We start from the raw sequence: 26,330 nt of genomic DNA, 5'->3' as shown, positions 1-26,330 counted from the left end.
GTGGTGGGGTGAATCTTAAAGGACTTGAACTTCTAAAGTGGGTTGCAGGTCAAAATAATCCAGGAAATGCTGCCATAGTTGTAGAGGAGGTTTTTTTTTCATGTTATGGTTAGTTGTGTGTTTGAGCTGATTAGTACTTAAAATATTTTGATTTTACAAAAAATATTTGTAAAATATTTTTTGTTTTCTTAAGAGGTATCAAAACCTTTTACAAAGCTAGACAATACTGAAAAGGTCTGTTGCTACTTCAGAATTCCTATTTCCAACATGATATTTTCATCTTTCTTGTTTGTTTGGCCATATTTAGGTAATGATTACTTTTTATTTCATGGTGGAATTTAATGTCCAAAGTCTTGGTGATGAATATTGTGGTTTAATATGTATATATACACCTGCTTTTATTTTTAGAAAGCCCAAGGTAAACTAGCAGACAGTGGCTGTAGCAGCAGCAGCTTGATGTGCTTCAGCTGTTGTTGCAGAACTTGCCTGTTGCTGAAGCACAGGAACACATCTGGTCTGCAGAACCTGCGAGGCCCATCGGAGTGCAGGGGCACGGGGGCTCCTGAGAGTGTGTCACTCTGAAATACCAGTATTCTGTGCCTGCAAAGGTTGAGCCTCTCCCTCACATTGTAAGGTGGGGTGATAAGTACTCCATTTGCAGGCTTCCTGTGACCTGAGTATCTTACTGGAAGAAGGATCTTTAAGAATACTTGGTTTTTTATTTGACTAACATTGTTATAGTAAGAATGTCACTCATGGAAGAAAACAATTCTTACCTGAACTTGTATATCTGGAATTGTGTGAGAGAATCTATAATACTAGTTAAAATACCTACCTTTTCCTTTAGGGTAGCACTCTCAATTTTTTCTTCTGCTCCTATCTTGTGACAGCTACTAAAAAAAAAATCAAAAGCAACCCAAAACAAGTGGAAAACATTGTTTAAGCACCTGATAGAGGTAATTTGATGATGTATTTCACCCAGCCAGATGTGAGAGTTGCAAAGCTATTTTTCTGTCATTTATAGTTAATTTCTTAAATATTTTGCAGTTCCGTATGCAACATTTGGTTCATTCAGTAGCTTACCATCTTTGTTCATATTCAGCATGCCTTGAAGTCGCTTTTACTTACTAGAAATGCTTAACGTAGTTGTAAACAAGCAGCTCTTTTGGCTCTGATCTTGTGTCAAAGGAAGATTTCATTATGTTGTGTGGAAGCAGTAGTGTTAGCCATGCTTTTAGTCAATTTGCAATTTTCATTTTTTTATGGCAGATGTGGCTTAATGCTAATTAATACGTATACTAAAGGTAAATGTTAAAGCACGTCTGACTTCATGAAATGATTTTCATTCCTTTTGGATGTTACAGTTTGCATATTTTATTTTGTTGGTGGTCACGTAGCCTTTGAGCAGACTTTCTGCTGAACTCCTGCTCTGCCTTGGTGGTAGCTGGTAGGGGGAGATTGAGCAAGAACTGGAAGTCAAGAAGCTTCAGTTATGTGCCATTGGAATTACTTGCTCTTTGGCTGCTAGCTATGTGTTATTAAGCAAAGCCTCTGTCTCTTCCACTGTGGTCTTTTTTCTTCTGTATATTGTGCTGTCTTGAGCTACATTGCTTCAGCTATGTTGGGAACCTTTGTTTTCTGTTCTTCTATTGCTGGGCAATAATCATAAAATGTCTGATAGAGGTATTGGTACTTTTTCGTGCTGTACTTTGTGCTCTGCTCGTACTCTGTGGACACTGAAAGTTACTGCTTTTGTACCTTGGAGCAGAGCAAGTGGATTTTAAATAGGTGACTGTGTGTGTGAACACTTGTTCATATACACATGTATTTGTTCACGTGCACGTTTGCTCACATACACTCTCATACACAAGGGTTTTAGCTGGAGGCCCTGTGATACAAGATATGAAAATACTGGTCACATTTGTCAGAATATTTTTCTGAGTCTGCCTGATGGAGACACTGTGAAGAATTATTCTTCAGTCGAACTAGTATAGATATTCTGTATTTTGCTGTTGGTATGGAGTGGAAGTGCAATCTCTGAACAGGAAAATCATCAGCTACTCTCATGTATTGTTCAGATAAATTCTTTTTTTTTATTCTGAATAGTAGTAAAGTTTTATTGACACAGTTGCATAACATTAAGTCATTAATCCTAATTGTACATTAATCCACAAAATTGTCATAATTGTTGAAACATCAATCTTGTCTCCTTTAAATACAAAAAAACTGTGTGCAAACTGCTAGTGCTGTAGAGCTGTAGGGACTCTGACTGTGTCAGTCTGGGATCACTCCATTTCACATGCAGGATAAAGAAATGGGCCGTTGATACAGGATGGGTTCTCTGTAGTTGGACGTGTTTTAAAACAAACCTGGGTGTACTTTTAAGGTAACCAGATCAGGGTTTCCTTTGTGGGAACTCCAGTCTGTATTGGAGACATCAGCCTAAATCAGCTGCATTGGATTTTTGTTCTTAATAGTTTTAGAATTAAAATAAATAAATAAATATTAAAACTTCATGGTACTGAAAATGTGATACTCTGTGCCAAACAATAACTTGTTGTAAAGAAGTTACTAGATTTCTAGTAACTACAAAACTGTATACCTGTTTCTGTCACTTTTTGCCCTGGAATTGGTTGTGCTTTTAGGTGTTTGTGGGATATGTTGGGAGTATATTTTACTTGTCTGTCCATTGTCAATCATGGCTTCCCTGAAAATTAACAATTTATAGAGAAGGTTGTCAAACTCCAGCAGTTTTGAGCAGCCAGGACAAAGAGATGGTTCTGTCTTTCTGATGCTAAATACCAATTCTTAAATAGCAAACCCAGGGAAAGGGGTTTGGGGGGAGCGGGCGGGACAGGCGGATGGGGGGTGCACAGGGAACAGGGCACCTTGGCAGAATCTTCCTGAAGAAGGAAGTGGGTATTTAGAATGAGCTGGATGGGTGGAATTGTAAAACTCTGTTGCATCACGACAGAGGAAAGAATTGAAAGCATGACATGTATGGACTTTCTGCTTTTATGGTTTCCCTAACATACCAAATATTTTTCTGTTGTTGTTTTTATGGGAAGTCATGTGATTTAGTTTTAGGTAGTCCTGCAAGGAGCAGGAAGTTGGACTCAATGATCCTTATGGATCCCTTCCAACTTGAGGTAGTCTGAGTCTATCATTCTAAGTATATTTTTTCGACTAAGTTTCCTTTAGTTCTAAACTTTTGACTAATTGAATGGCCATTCTTGAATGTATCAGTTTGAAGTTGTCTTTAGCTTCAGAGTGGTATGGAGCATCGTACAAAAACTGAAACGTGTTTTGCATTATAGGTACAGGAACTGTAGAAGTCCATTTTAGAATTTGAAAGAACAAGTTTCTGCAGCTCTGGAAAGATATGGTATGTATAATAATAATTATAATAAATATACTTTTGTTAACTAATATAAAAAAAGCTGAAAATAAAAGCAGGGAAAAACACATTCTCTTTTTTCCCTTTTTTTTTTTTTTTTGATGGTGAAATCTGTAAAGACAAATCTCTAGAAAACTGAGTTACTTTTTTTTTTCCTTGGGTAAAGGAAACATTATGATACAGCATTGTTGAATTCCCTTTTAATTTATTTTACAAGCTCAGCTTCACACTGCTACTACCATACATCTATTTCTACATGAATTGGATAAGAATTGGTACTGTTTGTGAAAGTTTTTTCCTCTCTGCTGAGCATACTTATAATGAGGTTTGTACAGTTTTTAGGTATGACTTGCAAAATAAGTTCAGAACTACTATCAAATTTAACATCAGATTAAGTCAGATTTGCAAATTCAAGTTTTTGAAAATGGGAATGTAACCTTCATTATCTGTGTTAACGTGAGCCCATGGCATTTGGTATCTTCTTTTGTCTAGGCTTTTAGATGTCCTGCCAGCTTAAAAATGCGTACATGCGTTATAGCAGGGTTGGAACCTTAACTTGTAGTTATCTTCATTTCCATTTTCTAACTTTTTTCTGGTGTAATGCTGTGGAGATACATGGTACTGCTGCACCACTGTGTAGTGTCTCTTAAGTTCTATAGTGCAGCAGCTTGGTATATAAGGATTTTTTTTGAAACATTTTCACTGCTATGATCAGAAAAAACAATTACTGTTTAAGTACATTTTTTCTGCCACAGTGAATACATCTGTTAATGTATATATAAAATTGTATGTAGCTAGTGCTTCTAAGCTTTGTGTGTACTTTCTTTTTTCAACCACTTAAAACATGGGGAAGAACTCAACAACTGCTGATACGAGTTTTATATGCCATGTGTTCATGTTTAGATTTTTCTTTTGAAGATATTTAACCTAGGAACATATCTAAAGTTTTGAAATATCAACCTTGCAGAGTTGTTTCTGGATCTTTTTTCAAGTTTTTTCATTGGAAGCTATAGACAGAAGCGAAAAATGAGTAATTCTAAGCTGAAATTCTAAATGTGTGCTAATTAAATAAATCTCTAAAGCTATGATGTTACATTATCATAATCCAGATGTTCCTGTGACAATTGTATAGTTTGGTCCTTTACTCTAGCAGGCATCTGGCGGGGAGTATATATTCATTTTTGCACCCACAGCACCACTGGGACCACCCACCTGCTTCTTGCTCTCCAGTTCCAATATCAGTTGTGTGTATGATGGCTCTTCTTCAAACCAAAGCCATTATTTCTTTATTGCCATTATTTCTGCTGGCTGCTTTTTTTTCTGAATGTTTAGCTGCTTGCCACTGTATGTATGCATAGAGTCTTTGTAATGGTATGCGCTTCATAAATGGATGAAGAGTTCCCCTCTAATCCTTCACAGTTTGAGTAATGAGTACTAATGGAACATCAGAAAAGTTGAATGTAATGCTACAGAATCACATGATTGCTTGGTCCTAATAGAAACTGTATATAAACAAACATGCTGGTGGCACTGAAGAACCTGGTGAACAGAAAGGAACTTTACATGGAAGGGTGCCTGAAAGATGGGTGGCATAAGAAAGCAAAATAAAGCACAGGCAAAAGGACAGATGGAATAAAAGTTTAAATATTAAAGCTGAAGTGAAGCTGTAAAACTTACCTGTTTGGAAAATAACTTGATACCTAGCCAGTAAAAGGAGAGCTACTAGAAGAAATTTAAATAAGTGATTGGATTTCACCTCCTGATGTAGGAGGGGCTTTCCGTTCGTAACTATGTATCATTTTGAAGGCGGGCATGACTGAGGTAGAAACAAATGGTTCTGATGTCAAAAATTGGGGGGGTTTTTTTTTGGCGGTTTGGAAGGAAAATCAGCCCTGGTCTAAGTGAAAAATGCAGAATCTAAAGATAATTTTGGGTCTTTCCCTCTTTTATAAAGGTGAATAAAGTAGATCTGTCATCTTACTGAATTATCAAACCAAAACCAAATGTTAAGGGGGAAAATCTTAGTGTCCAGAGTTGTGGGAGCAATTATAGAAAACAAGAATAACACACATGCATTTGGCTTCAGGGTGGGGTCAGGGGAATGGAAGCAAACACTCATCCTTTGTGTATTGCTGTGGGTTTTGTGGAGTACTGACATCAAGGCAAACTAAGAATATACAGATATTAAAAGGTGAGGCTTTTATATAAATGTATAATTGATCTCTGTATATTGAGATGCACCAAATTCTACCTTTCTTAAACTCAGTAACTCGTGTTTTTACTGAAGTCTAAAATCCAGAATGGCATGAGCTTTAATTTGAACACAGGAGCAAATTCAGTTCCGCACCCTTATTAGTTTATTCTGGTGTCAGTTGTCCTCGCTATCCTGCATGCTTGTGTTCTTACATCAGTTTGAAATTTGTCACCTTCAGTTTCTAGACATGTGGGGGTTTTATGCTTTCTGTTAATTGGAAGATTTTTTTTTATATATATTGTCTTATGAGAGGAGTTAGTTTCCTCCAGTCTCCATATTGATTAGTTTGGTTAACTTTGAACTCTATTATCTAATCACAAGGCACTTTCTCCTATCTTCATGCTGTCTTCATGGCTCTTTTCTGATACTTCTGGAACACTTTTGAAGAATATTGAACAATTGGAGAACTGGGCTTGCATTTTAACATGTCTGAAATACTATTGCAGATGAGCAGACACCTTTCCAGGAACCCTTCATGAGTCGTGTCTGTCATTGTAGCTGTCCTATTGGGAGCACATGTGTGTTTGCTCAGCAGTTGTGACTGCCTTAGACACTTCAGGTTGGCATTTTCCAGGATAGATCCAAATTCTTTTGGTCTTCTAACTGTGTGGTTTTGTATTTGTTTTTATTAGTTGAGTGGTTTGGTTTACCTGGCAGTGGGGGGGGAGGGAGGAAATGTGTAGATGCCATACTACAGTTTTTTTGCAACTCCATTAAGATTTACACGGTCAGATTTTATTAGTAGCTGTTTTGTTGTAGTTTAGGATCACTAATAATTTGACCTGCTATTAGTTGCATGAAGAAAACTCCTGGAATCATGTCTTTTTGTGTCTTCTATGTTGGAAGCAGCATGCAGGCAACAGAAGTATTTGATGTTTCCAACCTTATCAAGAAATTATCTCAAACATGCCCATTACTTTTTTTTTCCTCTGCAAGTGACACTTAAGATTGAAGTTAGGGATTTGGTGACTATTCTATGATTTCCTCCAGGGCACTTGAATCAATCTCAAGTTACAAAAGGCTATCTTTCCTATTAGTTTGTCAGTTCCTTTTTTGAAGTAGTAAGCTAGCTAGGGTACTTGTGAGGGCACCTCTTGCTGTGTCGATGATGACTGTCTGTTTCGTCATGGCACCCAGTCATTCTGGAGATGTATCAAATTAATTCTTTGTGAATTCAGAGGGATTCTTCAGAAAACATACAAAAGCTGTCTTTAGTGGTATCTTCTTGGGAGGGGTACTTATTTTTAATTAAATAGCTCAGATTCTGGCAGTAGAAGGAAACGAAGATCATGGTACTTCTCTGTACAGGTGAATAACCCCCATTTTCATTAGATCATCTGTCAAAAAGGGAATCTTAAAGTTCGGATCAAAGATGACTCAAGTGGATATTCAAAATTCTTTGGTAAAGGAAATTTAAATTCATAGAAACGCCACTTCCGAGGGCACCCATCCTCTGATAAGGTCAATAAGTAGTTACAGTTTAAATTAGAAAAGTGGTCCTCTCAAGGATCTTCCTAGATCTCAGGTACAGCGTGTCAGCTGACAGATTGCTGTGCTGTCACATAAAATAAGATCAAATAACATAAGGCAAATAGTAAGAGATATAGGAAGTCCATGAAGTCCATGTAAGTGACAACTTTCAATTAAGTGATTTGTAGCTGGAAGCATTTTGGCTTCATTTTTTGATTGTTGACAAATAGGTATTTAGGTTCTCTATGGTGTAACTTTAGGTTCCATTTGTTGAAGCTGGGAACCTCTTGGCTCTTGTTTGTGGTTCCAGACTGTCAAGATTAAATGATATATGCAAGGATAATATATCATCAGGCTATGCAGTGAAGTTGCTTTTAGTCCCTTTTTGTGCATCTGGACTTGGTTGCTGACATCTTGTTCTTTCACTCTTATTTCCTCCTTCTTTTCGAGTTGATAGGAATGTTCTTTTCAGAAAAGCTGCACCTTTGCCACCTTGGAGAAATGGGTGTTATCTCAAACTACTGCATAAACATTATCCTGTTCCCTCTTGATGACAGCTACTCCAAACCACACAAGGTTCTTCAGATACATGGTTTGAAGGCATGGATCTTGTTTGTCTTGCTAATTATAATAGGAGTTGTTGCAGTCCTGGGTGACTCCACCTCTTGTGAATAGTCACTAGGCAGATAGAGATGTGCCTGTACTGGAGCCTGCCCAATCCCAAAGAGCCTAGCAGCCATCTCGGGTCTCTCAGACATATGCCACAGGCACAAACTTTGTTTTATACCTTCAGTTGCTCTGTGTGTCTGCAAAAGCCTAAAGCGCTAGCTATGCTAATCATGACAATAAAGACCAGAAAAATCTGTCTGAGTAATAAGAATAAATACCTGATCTGGGACTGCAGTTCCTACATTCTAAAAGGTAAGTTACATCCAGAGGGGTTTTTGTAAAGGCATTCTTGTGACAGAAAAGCATTTGATTTAGGTCAGTTTCCTGTTCTTCATAATGCCCTTTTTCAAGGTGTTAGTGTATTCATGAGTGTGTTTCCCTTTCATGATCAAGTAGTGTCCTTTAACTCTCTTAAGAGTTTGGTTTTTTTCCACCTTATTTGAATCCAGCAGTCAAAATGTCTTTTCTTCAAACTAGGTTCAGAATAAGGGATCTTTGGTGGCAGTCTGCATCACCACCCACCCCATATTTCAACATGCTGATCTCTTTGCCAGCAGACCGTGCTCTGCTGATGCATGAATGAGTAAGGTTTTATTAAAAATGAGTTCTTCATCTGTGCTGGGGAATCGTTGCCAGTCATACTCTGTCCCACAGGAGTGGCAGCAAGGATAGGTGGGGAAGATAGAAGGGAAAATTAAGTAGAATTTCTTGCATTTGTATTGTTGAAAAGTAGTATGAGATTTTTAGACTCCAGTACAGTAAATCTAGTTTTAAGGTATCTTATAACAGAAATGCAGTAACTAGCTGATTCAAAGCTCTGGTCCTCAGTAAAATCAATTTGTTGATACAGATTTCAGTACTAAACTTTGAGTTAAGATCAGCTCAGTGAGATTCGTGCAAGTTCAGATACTGCCTCTCTTCACAGACCTGCTGCAGATACTATGTTTGGTCGTGTGATAAATCTGACAGAGTTGGATCTGTGTCAGGCCTGGGCACGAGCTTGTCTTGGCCATGATTATGGAGCTGCCACCTCAGTGCATACTCCTTAACATTCTAAAATATGATGTTTTTTGAATCCAGCGCCAACACTTCCTGTGTTCCTTCACTTTTGACAATCGTGTTCATGGCTTCTCTCCTCTATGAAGCAGCATCAGGAAAACTGTTTTACTAAGCTTGCTGTCAGTCAGGCTGTTGTTCTAACATGCTTCCATTTGAATGGAAGACTACTGTAATTAGCTTTTGCCCATGGTCTGGGTGATGTAGGATCCAAGTCTAGGTTGATGTGACTGTTTTGATGCACTACAGAACATGAACTGGTACTTCCCAATCAATGAGGTGTTAGGGATTGCACCATTGTCCTCTTTGACTAGCATACTAAAAGTTACTTGGACAGAGCTAGAAGCAGTGTTAATTTCTAAGTGCATGTTTACAGACACATCTCACCTCAGTTCAGAAAACAGCAAGAATTTAGATTTAATGTTAGAAGAAAGCACTGCCTTAGAATAGGTGTCTGTTTCTTTAAGCCTTGCCTAAAAGTGGATGTTGTCAGGTCTCAATCACAATGCCATAAGCATTGTTTCGAGGCTTCTTAGTTGTGCATCAGTATCTTGTTTTTTGCTGTTCTGAAAAGCTGGTGGTCAGCAAACATTAATCTGAAAATCTTTACCCTGTTTGTCATTTAGTGTTGATACATGAGGAACCTTTCCAGCTGACTTACAGTTCCTGGCATTGACTCACTTAAACTTTGACAATTTGCACCTGTAAAACACAGATACTAAAGAACCTCTCTTAGGTTTTGGAGGTTTTTGGTAGCCTGCTTCTTTTTCCTTATGTCAACTGCACTTGTGTTTAGATGAGAAGACCCAGTTATTACTGATGTTTAATTAAACGGCACTTTTCCTTCCTCAAGGGATGTACCTGATAAAACTAATAAGCATAATTCCAAAACAAATAGAAGTTTTGTTCTGCTACAGGGTTTGTAGCAGAATGGCAAATTATAGTAGAATGGCAAAAGCTTTTCTGAGAAACTTCAGAAAACTGTGCGCCTTGCTTGCTGATCAGCGATTTCATATCTCTAACAAGTTAACAAATACAAATGAGCGTTGACATTGCTTGATTTTTCCTGAAACCTAACATCTAGCCAAGAGACTCTTGTAATAGGCTAGACTGAAGCACAAAAGCTTTCTGTACTGAAACATTTAAAGCTGTCTGATGTGCTCCCTTAGCATTTGCACCAGATCGTTATGACTGCGGGTGTTGTAGGGAGCTGTGGGTGTGCCCTCAATAGCTCGCTGGCCTTTGTGCACCTTGCTTCTGTGTGAGGCTTCTGCTGCATGGCAACCTACAAATGTGGGGTTTCATCTGCATTAGAGCCACAGGAATAAACTTCTCACGTACTGCATAGCTACCAGCTGCTCAGAGAAAGGAAGAGAACTACTTATGATATACAGTAATCACACTTTAAATGTTTATTAACAGAAAGTGAATAATGCTGTTTGTGATCTGACTCTCCGTCAGAGGCCTGTTTCAGGGGTTGTTTTTTTTTTTACAGGCTTTGTCCAGTGCACCTGGAAGCTTGGGTGGGAGAGAGAATGGGTGAACTGACTGTTGAGGCTTATGTTTGGAAATATTTTATCAGTTAACTTTAGTTTAGAGTAGATAATAGCAGTAGGTAAGAGACTAACTGGTTCCTTTTCAGCCATGGAAGTAATCAGCTGGGGTGGTCCCAGGGCGCTCTGGGCACGAGTATTGCTGAGTGATCATTGGCTGCCACCTGCGTGACAAAGTAAAGGACCAACCCTTCAATTTATACCAGTGGAGCCAGATCACGGGAAACAATTGACAGGTAAAACACGCTTTTGAAAATTTAAGTGAGAGGAAAGAGTACATGTGGCATAAATGGAGCAAAGACCCTCAAAGTCTGGCCACAATAGCAAAGGTTGCTCCTCTGAAACATTGATAGCTTTAGCATATTTCAGTTTGGGGAAAGGTGCAAAGCACAAGTTACATGTTGCTTCCCTGGGAATACAGAGCCTCGTTAAGAACTAGTATTAATTGAGTTGTAGCAGGGAAATGACTAACAGAATTCTATTGTAGTTAAAAATTAGCTCACATTTACGCACATGCTTCCAAATCTTTGAATGCTTGTCTTGATGTCGGGTGCTTCCCACTGGTCCAAGACATGGGTTTGGTTCTGTTTTGTTTTTTTTTTTTTTTTTAGAGAGGCTAAAAATAAGCTGATGAACTTGCAGGTTCACCAGTTGAGTGTATTGTAGTGAGTTACTGTAGAAGTCCTAGAATGCCATTCAAAAATGAACTATTTTTTGTGCGATAGGCCTTAATCTCCCAGATAAAACAACACTTAGCATCAATATTTTTGTTCTGGTTCATGTTTTTTATTTAGTGGACTGTCTGAAAATAATTTCTAAGGACCTTTAACTGAACTATTTTTACTTATTTAGAGTTGTTAAGCTTATGCTTAGCCCAGCGTGATACAGGACTGGTGACAACTCATTTTTAATCAGTGACTCAATTGTGATCACCCTGATGTCACCGAATGGCCACAGCTTGTAAAAGGTAAGCATGGAGTTTATCGTGTTGTTTCCCAGGATCGTTTCTAGTATGTTTACTTTAAAAGTATTCCATTTGTATGGCCTGAAATTAGTTCTATAAATAGTATGAAGGTATATTGTTTGTTTAAGATAAGTCAGCTGGCAGAGTTGACTTACCCTCTTCCTTATAGTGATTTCAAAGCTCACGTAGCTTGTTCCTGCCTGATTTTAAAATATGAGCACTGTGGTGCTCTGTGGTATCCCTCTTAAGAGCAATGCTATCACTTAAAAGTTGTTGGTTTTTTACAGTCATAATGAAATTCTGTATAAATTGTTTAGCATACTTAAGCACTTAGTTAAATTAAAAAAAAAAAATTGCCCAGGAGGCTTTATTAGAATTTCTAGGCTTGTATACCTATGCTTTTCTCTCCTAGGGAGGTACAGTGGAGGTAAAAGGAGTGGCTTGCAGAAGGGAGAAGTTGCTCCCTGTGTTACTGGAAGTGAGCCACCATTTGAATTTGCTAGCTCATACTGCAGTATTCAGATTAGTTGGTGTCTTGTGATCAGTATCTACGATCTAATTCAAAGCTGAAATTTATAAGAGCATTTGCTGTGAGATTTTCTCTGAACAGAGCTCTTGTTTCAGATTTTAAGCATGATGTAAGGATGTCTTGCCATACCATATAGTGGTTTTTCATTCCTGTTGCCTGCTCAGGGGAGTAACAAAGTATCTTGTTTGTAAACCATTGGATATGGCAGAACCAGTAGCTTCTCAACAAACTACTACAGTTTCTGTAATTAGATTGATGTTCCACATTGCCTTAATGAGTACTGAAAGTTCATTTTATTTGGTGCTTATATTCTCCTTTGCAACCTTTTAAAATCCAGTTAATAAGCACATTAATAGCTCTGCAAATCATAGTTATGGTAGATCTGCCCATGTTATAGAAAACAATAAGTGGGAGGAATTTGATCCTTCTTTTCTTCGGAGCCACTTACCTTAGAGGACCAAAGCTTTCTTGACTCAGCTAGGTGTCATTTTTTTCTGAACTTTCCTAAACTGTCTTCTCTTGTATTGTTTGCCTTATAGAAGAAACCTGGTTTTGCAGAATAACACATGCTGAACTGCACTCTTTGTTTAAAGCCCAGATAAAACTCACAGAAATTAGAAGCATAAGAAAGTATTTTGGATATACTGATAGCTGTGTTTGGCTGTACTGGAAATCACCAGGCTCCCTTTTTTTACATACTAAGTTTAGATGCCAGTCTGCTCTTTCTGCTGTGTATTTTAAAGGCTCAGAGTGATTAACACTCTTGATGGTTTTAACACCACTATTTCACTTGTATTTTTGTAGCAACTAAAAGCACTGCTCTTACCCAAAGCTTCGTTGTGTTCTGTTTCCTATGACTCAAACAAAGGTAGCAACTGCCTCAAACTTCCAGGTTCTTTGCTGTGAATTTCTGAAGTCCTGGATGTGGGTACAGGAGCTAGCCAGTATGAATATGAACATTATTTTTTCCACTGCTCCTTGGGCTGTAGGTCTTCTAGCACTTCATATGCTTAGATTAATAATTAGAAAAAAGTGATTGAGTTTCTTTCCTATCTGCTAAGTATTTAGTAACTTGTTTTGGTCACTGGAGTTGAAGGGAGATGAAATTTTCATTTGTTTCGCTACTGAGAATTATTTGTCATCAACTTTCTCATCAGTCCCAAACTGATGAGTAAAGGAAACATCATTTGGAGGAAATAAATAGAGACCAAACTTTGAGATTGGGCAGGTTTTATGTTATTTTCCAGTTGGAGGGTATTTGTGTTTTAAGTATGAGCATGAAGTTCGTTGGATACCGAGTTCAGAATTCCATCCTCAGTGTCAGGTGAATTTTGTAACTTAGTGATCTATAAACAAATAACTTCCTGTGTGCTGCATCATTGTCACTGCGTAGTATCCAGCTACCCTAGAAATTTTAAATTGTCTGCCAGAAATGCTTTCTAGGCACTGGGACTGTTAATATAGTAGTTTAGTAAAATCCAGAAAGCTGCTAAGATCTGGTATGTCAGTAAAGGAGCTGATATTTTAGTAGAGAATTCAGAGAACAGTTCAGGCTTTAACAGGAGGGACCATCCAGTAAGGCAGCACAATGAAACATAGCAAAATAGGAAATGTTTCAGGCTGCAGGTGGAGATTTCCAGTCACAGATAGAACAATATAGATAGTCATATAGTAAATGGAGAAAATTCAGGAATTCCATCCTATAAACATTTTCCAGCGAAGCTGTGACAAAGCCTGTTTTGCTGTGCTAACTGAAATAGAGCAGCAAATTATGAAACCTACCAAGTGAGTTCTCTTTACAGATTTTTAGCTCACTTCTGTTTTGAGAAGGTGCTGTCATTAGACATTTTTGGTCATGTAAGCTACAGAGTTCTACTGTAGTGGCTGTATTCTTATTTCCACTCCTTGTGCAACATGTCCAACGTGGCAGTTCTTGTCAACTGTACCAAAAATCTATATCCAAGTGAAGGTTGGATAAGGTTCTTCAGGATATGATTTCAAGGTGTTTGAAGTCAAAACTGCTGCATTTGTACTGCCTTGTCTCCTGGTTCATCCAGCTAAAAACTCTCATCTGGCTAAAAGCTCACTGGGTAATGCAAAGTCCCAAAGGGGGGGTGGGGGGAATCTATCTAAAGAAAAAAAAAAAAAAAAATTGTGTTAACTTCTTGAATTAGTGCTGGTGTTAGGAAGAAGATAGGAATAAGGAGATGCTAACCAGCTATAATCTAGCCTGCTTAAGTTGATATGGAACTGTATACCTTAAATTACTCTGTTAATTAAGTCAAGGGGATTGGCAAGCTGAACACAGATGTTGCTTGTATGTTCAGAAATGCCAGGCAATAACACTTAATTCTGAATATTACTGTCTGACCTGTTGGCTTGAAGGAAGGAACAGAAAGCTGCCCATGAGATGATGTACATAAATTCAAGTAAAGAGGAAGATATGAAATTTGTTTTGAGATTCTGATGGGACCTGCTTTAGAGCTGATGCTTTTAAGAGTCCAACTGTGCAGGGAATCTGTTTGTAACAGTTGATAAACTCTGTGTACATTTTGGCTACAGAAATTGTTATGAAGAGTTAGCCCAGAACTGGTGTACTGTGCAACCTGCATAGGGAAGTGCTGCCAGCAGAACTCCTTTCTAATGGCTGCTGTGCTGTAAGCTGGGGGGGAGGGGGAAACTGCTGCCCTCCTTAGAGAGATTTGGCTTAATTATATTGTCAGGTTGTGTTATCAACTGTCTTCTAGACTTTCGTCAAAGAAATTTGATGTGTGTAGAAGATTGATGATTTTGGTGACAATAATACATTACTATGACTTTCCACCCTTCCTAACTCTTCATATTGTAATGACTTACAAGAACAAACAGTGCTTAAGATTTTGTATCTGTATTTGCAGATCACCAGGAGAACCTCACTCTGAAAACATTGAAACTAGCCGAATGTAAGTAAATGAGTGGATGAGTTTGATGTATCTTGTTTAAACATTTTTTGAACATAGATGACAGTTACTTTTGCATGTGCTTAAAAAGACAAAAGCTGAGTAGGACTGTGGAATTACCGTAGAAAATTTCAAGTTAGGGTTTTGCTATGGAAAAATACATTTAAGCCTCTGTAGTAACTGTGATTCCTTTTTGTGTTTTTTTTTTTTATTTATTTTTTTAGAAGGTGAGTGTGTTGAAGGGAAATTTAAGAGGTTTAACTTAACATGAACCAGTAGATGGTAGCATAATGCAGTGTCAGAAATCTTCTAGGCCTGTATTCAAACTTGACAGTAGGGGTGTAATTTCTACCTGCTAGTCTCTAATGTCTTGCATGGGTTTGAACACACTTCAGTTCTTCAGGCACAATAGCTGCTAATACCTGTTGTCGCAGATGGATTGCTGAACTAAGGAGGAAGAAGTCTGGCTTAATTTGGCAAATGTGTATACAAGTAGCTTCTAGAAACAGAAAACTAGCTTTCTTTCACTAAACAGTATTCATGTAGCATCTTGCTTACAGTTCTGAACCATGTTCTGGTCTTTGGTCTAGAAGCCGAGGTTAACTAGAAGCAAGATTGTGGTAGACTGAAACGTTCATTTCAATTTCAAAAGCTGCAGGATTTGGGCCCATTTTTAAAAAGGAAAAAAGTTATTTGAGACTTTATTCTTCTGTGAGTTAGTAAACAAAAGATTCTTTTCTAGCAATTCAAACCACCCTGTCACAGAACTCAATTAAGAAGACCGCAAACTCTGCTTTTCTGGCTCACAGCACAAGCTCCAAAATAATAGATGGAGCATAACCCAGTGGAAGGGGTACTGTCTGAGGCTTCAAAAGATCTGGGTTCATTTCTCTTCTGCCACAGACTTCTCTGACCTTAAACTGTCTCCCCCACCCCCTCCCCCAAAGTGGTCCACAGGGATGAATGCCAGTTTCAGGATGTTTTGCAGGCTAGGGACGTAGTGTGAACTGCTCAAGGCCTTAGCTGCTGTAGCTGCCCAACTTGGGGGGAAGCAAAACTGAGGTGACCTCCTGGACATTGGACTATATAACTACCCTTAGAAGTTTTGAGAAGGAAACAGAACACTTTTCCCATGTGTTTTTAGGAATTCAGTCCAGTGAAGCCTGGTGTGAAGCAAAGACTCTATAAGGACCTACGATAAATAAGAAGGAAAATGCAGTACAACTCTTTTTCCTTCTAGCAGTTTGACAGGGGTTTTTTTTGGTGTTTTATCCTCCTTAAAACTGAACCTGAAAAAAAAATAATCTGCTATAACAATCTTTTCTGTGTGAAAGCAGAGGATTTTTTTGATGCAGAATGGTTATCAGAGTTGCCCTGGCTATGCAGGCTTTGGCTATTTGTCTAAAATATAAGCCAGTCAAGCTGTAGGGATTCATGTATTTGGTTGTGTAGTAGTCCTACAGTAGTCTTGCATGATACGCTTGCAAAACTGAATTTTTTAAAACTGTATCACAATGTAATAGGTGAGTTGCACATCATAGAGAATTTCTGCAATCCTGCTGCATAGTTGTTCTTGCCACGTAAGGTGGAATGACAGGCTGGTAGTAGTGTCAGGTACAAGCCTACTGTATAGTTAAAATAGTTACTATGTTATTTACATGCCTACAATTCATTAGTAAATGGAGGGACTTACACAAGTGTTTTGTTATTTGCACAATGAGTGATTAAGTTGTTTTTGCTGTGGTTGGCTGATGTAATTGCTTTATTTGTTTTGCTTTGCAAAGCTTAATACCAAGAGCCTAGTCATGTATGTTTCACATGTGTGAATTATTAAAAAAAAAAAACTGACTCTTTCAGACTCTTCCACAGCAGATTCTTCCATGCACAAGTCTTACTTATCTCAAGCTTTACAAATTCTGGCTTTATACATGGTGAACATCTTGGTGCTAGCTCAGTTAAGCCTCTTTTGGCTTAGCATTCATTCAAGTCTTTGAGTTTTTAAGATCAGCGTCTTCTCCTGTCTGCTTCTGTCACAGGTCTGCATTAGTCTTCAGCTTTGACTAGTATAATTTTCTTAAAACATCTTTAGCACTAAATTGCGTAATTTTTGTTTACTTTAACAGTAACTTTCTATCAGTTCATGTATTTTCACTCTTGGTATGATGTTGCACTTCAAGGCAAAGGGTATTTTGATATGATGGCTTTCTGTGTATTGTCTTCTTTATGGTTTTGGGGATGGGATGCTTTGCAGTTTTGAAACTTCTCTCTTTTTAAAGTCATTAAACAGCTCCCCCCAATTAAAGTGTTGTTACAGTTGTAGTTGATGTATAACCATTTCACACTAGAGTAGATTTGATAGCTGGTTTGTTTCCCAGCAGCAAAATTCTGCAGCAGCCTGAAAATATGCCAAAAAAACACATTACAACCATTGCAAATAAATACTGTAACTGTATAAATATTAGTGTTCCATGCTACATAGTTTTGGAAGGTATCCTAATGCTTCCTAGGCATAGAATGACTTAAATCACTTCCTTCATTGCTGAAGACACAGGTGGGTTTGCATAACATAACCATGGGACGTGCTGGTCATGGCCTCTGTGTCAAACCTTACCACACGTACGTGTTTTTTGTGGCATTTGCTGTTTGGTCTGTTGCCATCCTTGGAAGGAAAAGGTGAAAGAAGTATCTTTATATATGCCTGTAGACTTGCACTGTGTTATACTGCCATCTCTTCAGGATGAATTAAAAAGTTTCTTCTCATAGCCTCTTGCAATGCATCCTTTAGCCAGGCAGAGATTCCCTTGAGGAAGCTTCTTCAGTTAATAAGACTGCTTTGACTCTACTCAGGAATTATTACTTTCTTTAATTTAGCAACTACTTAACTTACAATTGCCTTATTTTACCTGTGCTTCCAAGAACAAAAGTGCAATGAGATGGCTAAAGTTTGTAGTGATTTTAAAGGAAAGGAATTCCAGATTTTCACTAGAAAATGCAACAGAAGCAAATGTATTTTTGACATTGGTTCCCATGAAGCTTGGAGGATGCCATAAATGTACCAGTTAAAAATAAACAAAGCTTAAAGAGGAGATTTCTCTCTGAAGCTGTCTAACCCACAAAAGTCAGACTGTTCTTAAACTGGAAACTGAGGTGTTTAAGTCTTATGACCTATGTTATTTGTACTTTGTTTCTGCATGCTCACAGTCACCCACCTAGGACAGTGTCATTAAGAATGAAGGCATAGTAAAACAATGTGACCGTGGAAACTTAACTTTATTAAAGACCACAGAATACTTTTTTTAAATTTGAAAACAGGCATGTGATTTTTGTTTTTCTTTTTTGTCCCTCTTTCTTGTATTTGGCCTCTTCTAGTAATACAAGGAGAATACAAGGTTGATCAGTGTTTAGGTCTCTTTCTGCATGTCAGTCTTACATGTTGCAATGGTTAGTCCTGTTCTGTCAGTATCTTTGTCTGAAGTAATTTCTCTTATAACATGCTTTCTACTGAAACACTCCAGTGGTCCAGAAGTAGGCAGCTGGAATTAGTTTCTCCAAGTTACTGTCTGTACCTTTTCATGCCTCACTTCAGTCCTAATATTAATCTCCTTTCTTTGGTTAGGCTGCTGATCAGAATAGAATGTGTAAATTTCATACTTGACAAATTCAAGCTTGTTCAGTAGAGTACAACATGAAGTTTAATTTTACTTACTTGAGTGCCAGGACTTCTTTGACCAAGGAAAGGCAGCATGGAAGGTACTAAAGAATATGTAGTTTGCTTAATATTTGATAAAATTTTTTTTTTTGTTCTGAATATAAAATACTGAAGGATTTCTGCAAGTAAGTGCAATTACTGTCATTTCTTTCCAAAAAAATACAAAGTTGGTCTTATTGTGGCCTCACAGCCAGTACAAAGTGTTAGTTTAGGACCCATACTTAATAATTGAAAACAAAATTTGGAGAACTAGTGAAATATTTCGTGTGGTTAGACATAATTATACTTTGGAAGCTTAACAACCGATAAAAAAACGTGTTCTGTTTTTCTCTTAAACATTAAGAATAACAAATTTGTTTAAAGAGAGTAAGATGTTTTAAGTTTATAGTCAGTCCTAAACTTAGTAGTAAGCTTATGCTGGCAGTAATTACTTTTTCTTTGTAGTTAAATTTATGGGCTTTTTTTATGAAAGCTTTATTTCTCCCTGCCTTTACAGAATCTGCCTTTTGAAAACATAGGCATAGCATTTGAGTCAAATTTGCCTATAGTTGTTACAGTTATTACCATTTCCATATGTTGATTGCTTACAATAATTGCCTGATAATTTTTTGCCCATAATGAATTATTTAATGTCTTCAGGCCTGTAATATTGTGTTGTCTGGGGGGGGATTGGGGATTTTTCCATCACTTGCTTGGGTTGAAAATGGGGGTATAGTTGATGCATTATGCATCTCTCAGTTTTATGGATAGTTGAATGTTGGAGGGATCACATAAGTGACAGGGCACTACACACCTACTTAAGGAGGACAGATAGGAAACAGGGCATGAAATCAGTTGTCGGTGGAATGCCATTATCTCTGTGGAGTCCTGGAGCTAATAACCCGAAGAGGAAAGGGCAGTAATGAAGGGTGCTTTTCTCATAGGGCTGTAGCAAGGTAGTTTCTGTGAGACAAGACGAAGACATGCATGCTGACCATGTTCTTGACCTCCTCTCTCTAGCTGTCTTTTTGCATTGCTCCATAAAGGCAGGAGAACTCCTCTCAGATTCGCCCTTCCTGAGGAAGTGCTGTGCTTGACTTTGCCAGCACGTGCTGTTCTAGAATGCTGATCTAGAATACACAGTGGGGAGGGAGGTCCCTTGGCTGAAGCCAGCATGTTCCAAGGGGGTTCATGGTCTGCACACCACGCTGGAAAGAATGCGGCTTGGAAAATGTGGGCTCCATGCACGTGTGCATTTGCAGATGTAGGTTTGTTGGGGTACCAGTGGGCGAGGCAGGCAAAAGGTGTGCAACCCTGCTGGAGCAGAGGGCTCAGCTCCAGCTCTGGGTGCAGCATGTGGCACTGGGGGGTGCAGGCCACTCCAGAAGGGTCTGTGTGGACAGTGCTTTTGCTGGCACTGCTGTTTAAACAGAAGCAGGAAACCAATGTGCAGGGTTTGAAACTGAAACTCTCAGAAAGCAGTATTTAACTTGGCAAGATGTCTATCCGTAACCAATAGTATTTTTTTAAGTTTTTGAACTACTGGTAATTTTATTTCCAAAGTGTAATATAATTGTTGCAGGTGTGTATCTTTGTGTTCCTGTCTGTTGAGGCATATACTGAAAGTTGTTCTGCTGTTAGCACTAAAAAAATCCGTTCCTTTTATTTTTGCGTTTTGGCTAGGAAAAAATTTTCCTCTAGTCCCCACATACATTAATACTTCTGTTGGTTTCTTCTGTGTTAAGAAAGCGACTTAGGAACATTTTGTCACTCTGAATTCCTAGCAGTTTTGTTAAAACAGGCTTTTGTAAATTTCTGCTTGCTTCTGAAGTTGTCCATCTTGGAGCAATGTGAGACTTCTGTGTAGTAATGATATAAGTTATGTCCCAAGTGGACACCATTCAGAAATGTGTCATTTCATACTGGTATTTCCAGACAAGTATGAAACCTTTATATGTATTTCTAAAATCTAGGTAAGCTTAAAGCAAAAATGATGTGTTTATGCAGATATTTTTAACTTCAGTCAAGTTTTGAAACTTGGATGAAAATCCTATGCTTTGTAGGTAAGCTTTAAAGAATGTTATGCTTCATGTTTTTCTAAATTTCCTTAAATGTTTAAACTTCTGATTTTTTTTCTGTCACAAAGCTTTCCTTTATGTATTTCTCTGTATTTAAGATATTTGAGAAATGCAAATTAGATGCTGTAACATAGGAGCTTTTGAACCAGTGTGCTCAAGCTGTTGTTCTGTGTACAGTTCAGACATTCAAGAATTACTTTATGACCCAAAATGCAGCCCAGTGCACCTTTGCCTAAGTATCTAGAAAGGCAGAGGCACAGTGGTGCTTGTTTCTAGTGATAATCTGCAGTTTTGGCAGCATTTAAATTACAAATGTAAAGTACTTCTGTAGGTTTATATTAGTTTAATACACCTTTAGGCTTTTTAATAGTTTTGTGGTTTAAGTACTATAAAAGTAAGTTGGTGTATACTAATTTCTTTTTAAACAGAAAAACATGTTTGTGAAATTGGACTTTGGAGAAGGAAGATGAGATCTATTTTTGGGTGCCTGTCCTCACTGACGTGATGTCTTGCTTGAGGAGGCTGTACAAAGCTCACTGTGTAGGAAGCTGTCCTTAAGACACAAGGATATGCCTGGGATACGTCTGTGCCATGCTTACAGCTTCAGCCACCCCAGTGCAGTTTGGTACTTGGGTGTGCAGTGACAGCGTGAGGCTTTGCAAACTTCTGTGCAAGTCACCCACTGCAGCCTTAGCAGTGCTTGAAGGTGTCTGTGCTCATGTCCAGCAAGCCAGTCACTGACTTCAGAGGGGACCAGATCTTTTACTAAGAGCCCTGTATAGGACCTTAAAGGGAGCTGCAGGCTTCTCTGTGCAGCCTGAGCCAAGAGCAGTTTTGTGTTACCTCACTTGATGAATCAGTTTCAACACCTCAGGCTAAGAACTCAAGTTTTCTGCATGAGCAAAGGAATGGAGAAAGAGATCAAGTTTTCACCCCTGGAGAATGTAGAGGATATGCTATGGGTCTTTTTCTGGATCGTATAAGAAAGTGTGGGCTCTTGGCACTGGACAGTGACAACAATTCCACGTGTAACCCAGTGGGAACGTGGTGTGGAGTAACTCACTGTTCTGTAAAAATCACACTGGCTTGCTCAGAAATGCATTCTGTTAGTACTTTGATGGATGGACCTCAGGGTACCTCTTGTGGAAGGCTCAGTAATTTCTGTTCTACCATCCTACGTCTGTATCCTCACTCTAAGTCTCCACTTTTTTTATTTACTTCAGTAATTTCTCTGAGGCCATGTCTAAAGTCAGCAGAATAGCCACTGGGGAGAGGTGGGGGGAAATACTAATACTGTTGTATTCTACTACTGTTGTACATTGTACTCTTTGCTTCCATAGGTGATTAAAAATAAAAATAGAAATCTAACTTTCAGTTGGATCACCTAATAGAATTTCATAGAACTTGGGTTAATGAGTCTGTGGCCATGAGTCAATGAAAATGTTTGTGCAAACAGCATTATAATTGGTAGCTAAATATTGGAAGCAAAAAATCTTGAGTCACTTGGAAGTTAACTATTAGAGATGACTCTGAGGTTAACTTTCTCCTGGCATCTCAGATATGACCTGATTAGAGCAGAGTGTTGTTTAATAATGATAAAATGTATTGTTAATCTATCAGTGTCTATACACTCAAATAACGTTATTCAAACTAGAAAGTGCATATGTCCCTGTAAGACCAACAATTTCTCCAGTTTGAAAACATAAGCTCTTTCTTCTTAGGGAACTGGTTAGCTTTTCACAATACCAGCTTTTCATAATATATTTAATCTGAATGACAAATCCAGCTGCTCTAGGTAAATATACACACAGCCCTTATACACTTAAAACAGCTGTGAAAAAATAGTCCATATAACATTTATGGGCATATTACACAGATCTGAAAATTAAAGCAAACAATTGTGATCTACATATAGGCTGCAGTGCAAAAATGAGATGGCAGGAAAATGTGATAAGGGAGCATAAAGTTAAAATGATGATAAATGATGTGTATATGAAATAGCTGCCATTTTGTATGCACTCTGGAAAACGTGGCCAGTGAGAGAGATGAAGGAAAATTAAAGGAACAGTGAGTTTCGGCTTGAGTTGGAAAGACCTCTCCTGAGGGCATGAAGGTAATGCATAGGAGACACTGCAAGAGGAATGAATAAGGAGCATGTCTTCTGCTGACCACTTGCCCAGTATAGAATGATACTATCATTAACAGGCAGACCAGCAGCCAAACTCCTCCCTCTTCTTCTACACCACACACCAGAGACACAAAGTGCCAGACAACCAGAGGGACGAACAAGTCAGTGCACTCCCCCACCACAGTGGGTGTGAAGAACAGAGCAAGCCAGGGGAGGAGCCAAGCTGTGGGAGATGGCAGCAGCCAGGCCGTGAGCCCACTTATATAATAGGGACTATATAATAGCTTCATGTTCTGGCCCTACTCTCCTGGGAACTCCACTTGCTGTGAAGAGTCAGGGAGACCTTCCAGTAGCCAGAATTCTCACAAAGCACATCCACTATATAGGCCATCTTCCCAACTCCACTGCAAGCAGTCAGTTCTTATGTAGGTGGGTTCTTGCCCCACCTCCAAGTTAGTGTGGAAGGTGGGGGCACCTGGTGGTGATCTCCTCATCAGTTCCCACCCAAGGCTGGCCAGAACCTGGGTGAAAACCAGTTGGGAGGGTCTTTCTTGCCTGGTTGTGGACATCATCCATATGCCAACCCTCATTCAGGGCTGGGGGTTTAGACCCTGGCACTTCAGCATGTTGGAGAGATAGCTGACCATAACTCATGTGTAAAAAATTGATATTAAAAGTGCAAGCGTTCACGTTATATACTTACCTGTTTACAAATGACAATATTTTGCACCCTAAATCTGGAGTTCTGGATTAAGTGAAAGTCAGGAATGATTGAAGCCTGAAATCTTGGCATTCAGAAGTAGGTATTTAGATGTGGTGCTTAGGAACATGGTTTAGTGTTGACCTAACAGTACTGGGTTAACAGTTAGACTTGATCTTGAAGGTCTCTTCCAACCAGAACAATTCTATCATTTCTGTTCTGTGGTTGTATGAAGTCATGTACTGGTCTAAGGTGCCTTAAAATACTGTTAGTTTTTTTTTAAAGGCTCTATAGTAAATGCTGAAGTATGAAAGACAAGGTTAAAAAAAAAAATCTGTTTTTATATATGTATGGAGAGAGGCAGGATTTCCTAAGTCTTCATATAACAATGGGAGAAGTCATCTTTCCCTGAATCAAAATACAGCTATTCGCTTTTTATACAGTAGTGGTTTTGATGGTATTGCTGGTGCTGTGCTTTTCTTAATGGTTTTCCACCTCCATCTCAAGGTGCAAGGGAAACCTTTCCCTTCAATTTTTTGTGTATTGGAACACAGTGGGGCATTTGGAAGGTCAGGTAGACATTGAGTTAATGGCTTTCTTTAAGAATTTTCTTCTCTGGGATCATGACATCTTGAGGGGTGAAAAGGAAGGAGCAAAGGTGTTATTGCTGAATAACATACTTTCAGACCTCAGACGTTTTCCTTTCTGAAACAGCTGCATTGAAACTCTGATACATAAGCAGCTAGTATTAAGAGCTCAGTGCCACAAGTGCTGAGTAGTACCAGTGAGTCTGGCACTAGAGTTCTCAAGTTCTTGTCCTATGTAGAGTCTGTGCATGCATCAACATAGAAAAAGCAACTTTAATATCACAAGTTCTGATTAAAATCCTGCATCCCATGTTCTGATCTTTTTATAGTCCTGTGTCAGTAAAGTTAGGCAAAAAGCCTGCATGTTACACCTAATCAAAATGTTTAAAATGTTTCATAGTTGATATTTTCCATTAATCATTTCCTTAAATGTAGTGAAGGTTTGGGGGTTTATCTCCAAAATGTGGTAAAATACATTGCTCTTAGTGCTGCCTGCAGCTGCTCCTGTACCAGTTACCTGCATCTTTCTGTAGATTTACCATTTGCATATTTCTGTAAAAGTCGGTGACCTTATTGGCAAGTTAAGTTTTCTTGTATGTGTATATGTAGTACTGAGAACATTGAATTGTATAGCAATACATTTGTAATTCTTCAAAATACTTGCCAAGTAACATCGTTGCAGAACAGAGGTGAGGATTTAGCAAATAGCTTTTTTTTTTTTTATAGAACCATGTACCTAATTAAGCTGAGGAGGGATCTGTTCAGCCTTGAGCTTAACTGTAGTCGTGGTTTTGTCATCAATTTTATTAACCAAGGAGTATTTCTTCCTACAGATTTAAATAAATGAAATATGTGATAACTTAGTCATATGGAATCTTGTTTTAAAAAATCATGTGTGTTTCTAAAGTTTTTATATCCTATTGATGTATTATTGATAGTATTACTAAACAAATGCTTGGATGACTTGTATTTCATGCCTCTTCCCCCTGTCAATGGCAGATACACCTCAGTACTATTCATTGGACTCAATCACCTGTATGAGAACTGGTCCTGTTTCGCTCACAGCCTTGCTTTGCATCTGAATTGCTCTTTTTCAGTGACAATTGAGATTGTTCAGAACTGAACAAGATTGTGTCCACTGTAATAATAGAATGTAAAGCTAAAAACTGCATAAACAAGATTTACCTTTCACTTACATGGGACCCAGAAATTAAATTGTGTGTTAGAAATGTTTGCATTTGTCAAGATGAGAATCCTGTATTTGGAAAAAAAAATCTCCTGATGCGTCCTCTGACACTGGAAATCTTGTGTTTCAGTGCCTGACTAATCTCTGCCTTGCTGATGCTTTTGAATGAGCTTTGTATGTGAAAGCTCTTACTAATCCTTGTACTTACTGTTTGAATGTTTGCTACAGGAAGCGAGCAGCTGCAAAGCATCTAATAGAGCGCTACTACCACCAGTTAACTGAGGGCTGTGGAAATGAAGCCTGCACGAATGAATTTTGTGCTTCCTGTCCAACTTTTCTCCGTATGGATAACAATGCAGCAGCCATTAAGGCCCTCGAGCTTTATAAGATTAATGCAAAACTCTGTGATCCTCATCCCTCCAAGAAAGGAACGAGCTCAGCTTACCTAGAAAACAATTCCAAAGGTGCCCATAACAATTCCTGCACTGACAGAAAAATGAACAAGAAGGACATGCAAGGCCCAAGAGATGACTTTAAAGGTAAGGTGATATTTTAGAATTTTCCTAAAACAGGAGACGTTTAATGTGCACTAGTATAAGCCTACAGAATTTACTGAGCTGGTATTCTGCTGACTTCTTCAGTAACGTGCAACAAGCAAGCAAATGTTTTACTATGGATTTGAAAAATGGCTGGATTAATGCTCAACAGTGATTCCAAATCCAGATCTTTACCACAACTATGTTAAAATCCATGTGCATTTTTTGCTTTCTGAGGTTGCTGTGTTTGCAAATATGGAGAGCTTTTTTAGTGATGTATGACTGCTTTAGTTCTGCTAGTTTCATAACTCTTCAGAGTTATAAAAGCTATGCTTTGACTAATTTTAGTTTCTAGGTTAAGAAACTCAACAGATGAACAACAGTGATGATAGACAATACATCTACTAAGCTGGAAACAGTTTAAGCAAAGTGACTTCTAAGCCAGTCCGTGAAAATGAAATACTGTTCTGTAGGTCTGTTTCTCACTTCTGTTCAGCTTTTCAGACTCTCTAGGATAGTAAAAACATGCTACAAGACTAATTTTAGTTGTCATCAGAACCCATGGTGCAAGCAAAAATCACAAGCTAAATGAAATT

The 26,330-nt window shown here is 38.3% G+C and overlaps 1 protein-coding gene across 1 annotated transcript in view; it reads left to right on the top strand.

The window, feature by feature from the left end:
• Nucleotides 1-26,330, top strand: part of UBE3A (ubiquitin protein ligase E3A) — a 49,167-nt gene that overhangs the window by 2,074 nt on the left and 20,763 nt on the right. Inside the window, exons 2-5 of the mRNA XM_008949513.1 lie at nt 3,318-3,385; nt 11,252-11,366; nt 14,790-14,834; nt 25,427-25,737. Of these exons, the coding sequence (XP_008947761.1) occupies nt 11,347-11,366; nt 14,790-14,834; nt 25,427-25,737 (376 nt within the window). The 5' untranslated portion in view covers nt 3,318-3,385; nt 11,252-11,346. The remainder of the gene's footprint in view (nt 1-3,317; nt 3,386-11,251; nt 11,367-14,789; nt 14,835-25,426; nt 25,738-26,330) is intronic.

Source organism: Merops nubicus, unplaced genomic scaffold, assembly GCF_000691845.1.
Source record: "Merops nubicus isolate BGI_N331 unplaced genomic scaffold, ASM69184v1 scaffold15821, whole genome shotgun sequence".
Taxonomy (NCBI): Eukaryota; Metazoa; Chordata; class Aves; order Coraciiformes; family Meropidae; genus Merops; species Merops nubicus.
This window is presented reverse-complemented; position numbering and strand designations above follow the sequence as displayed.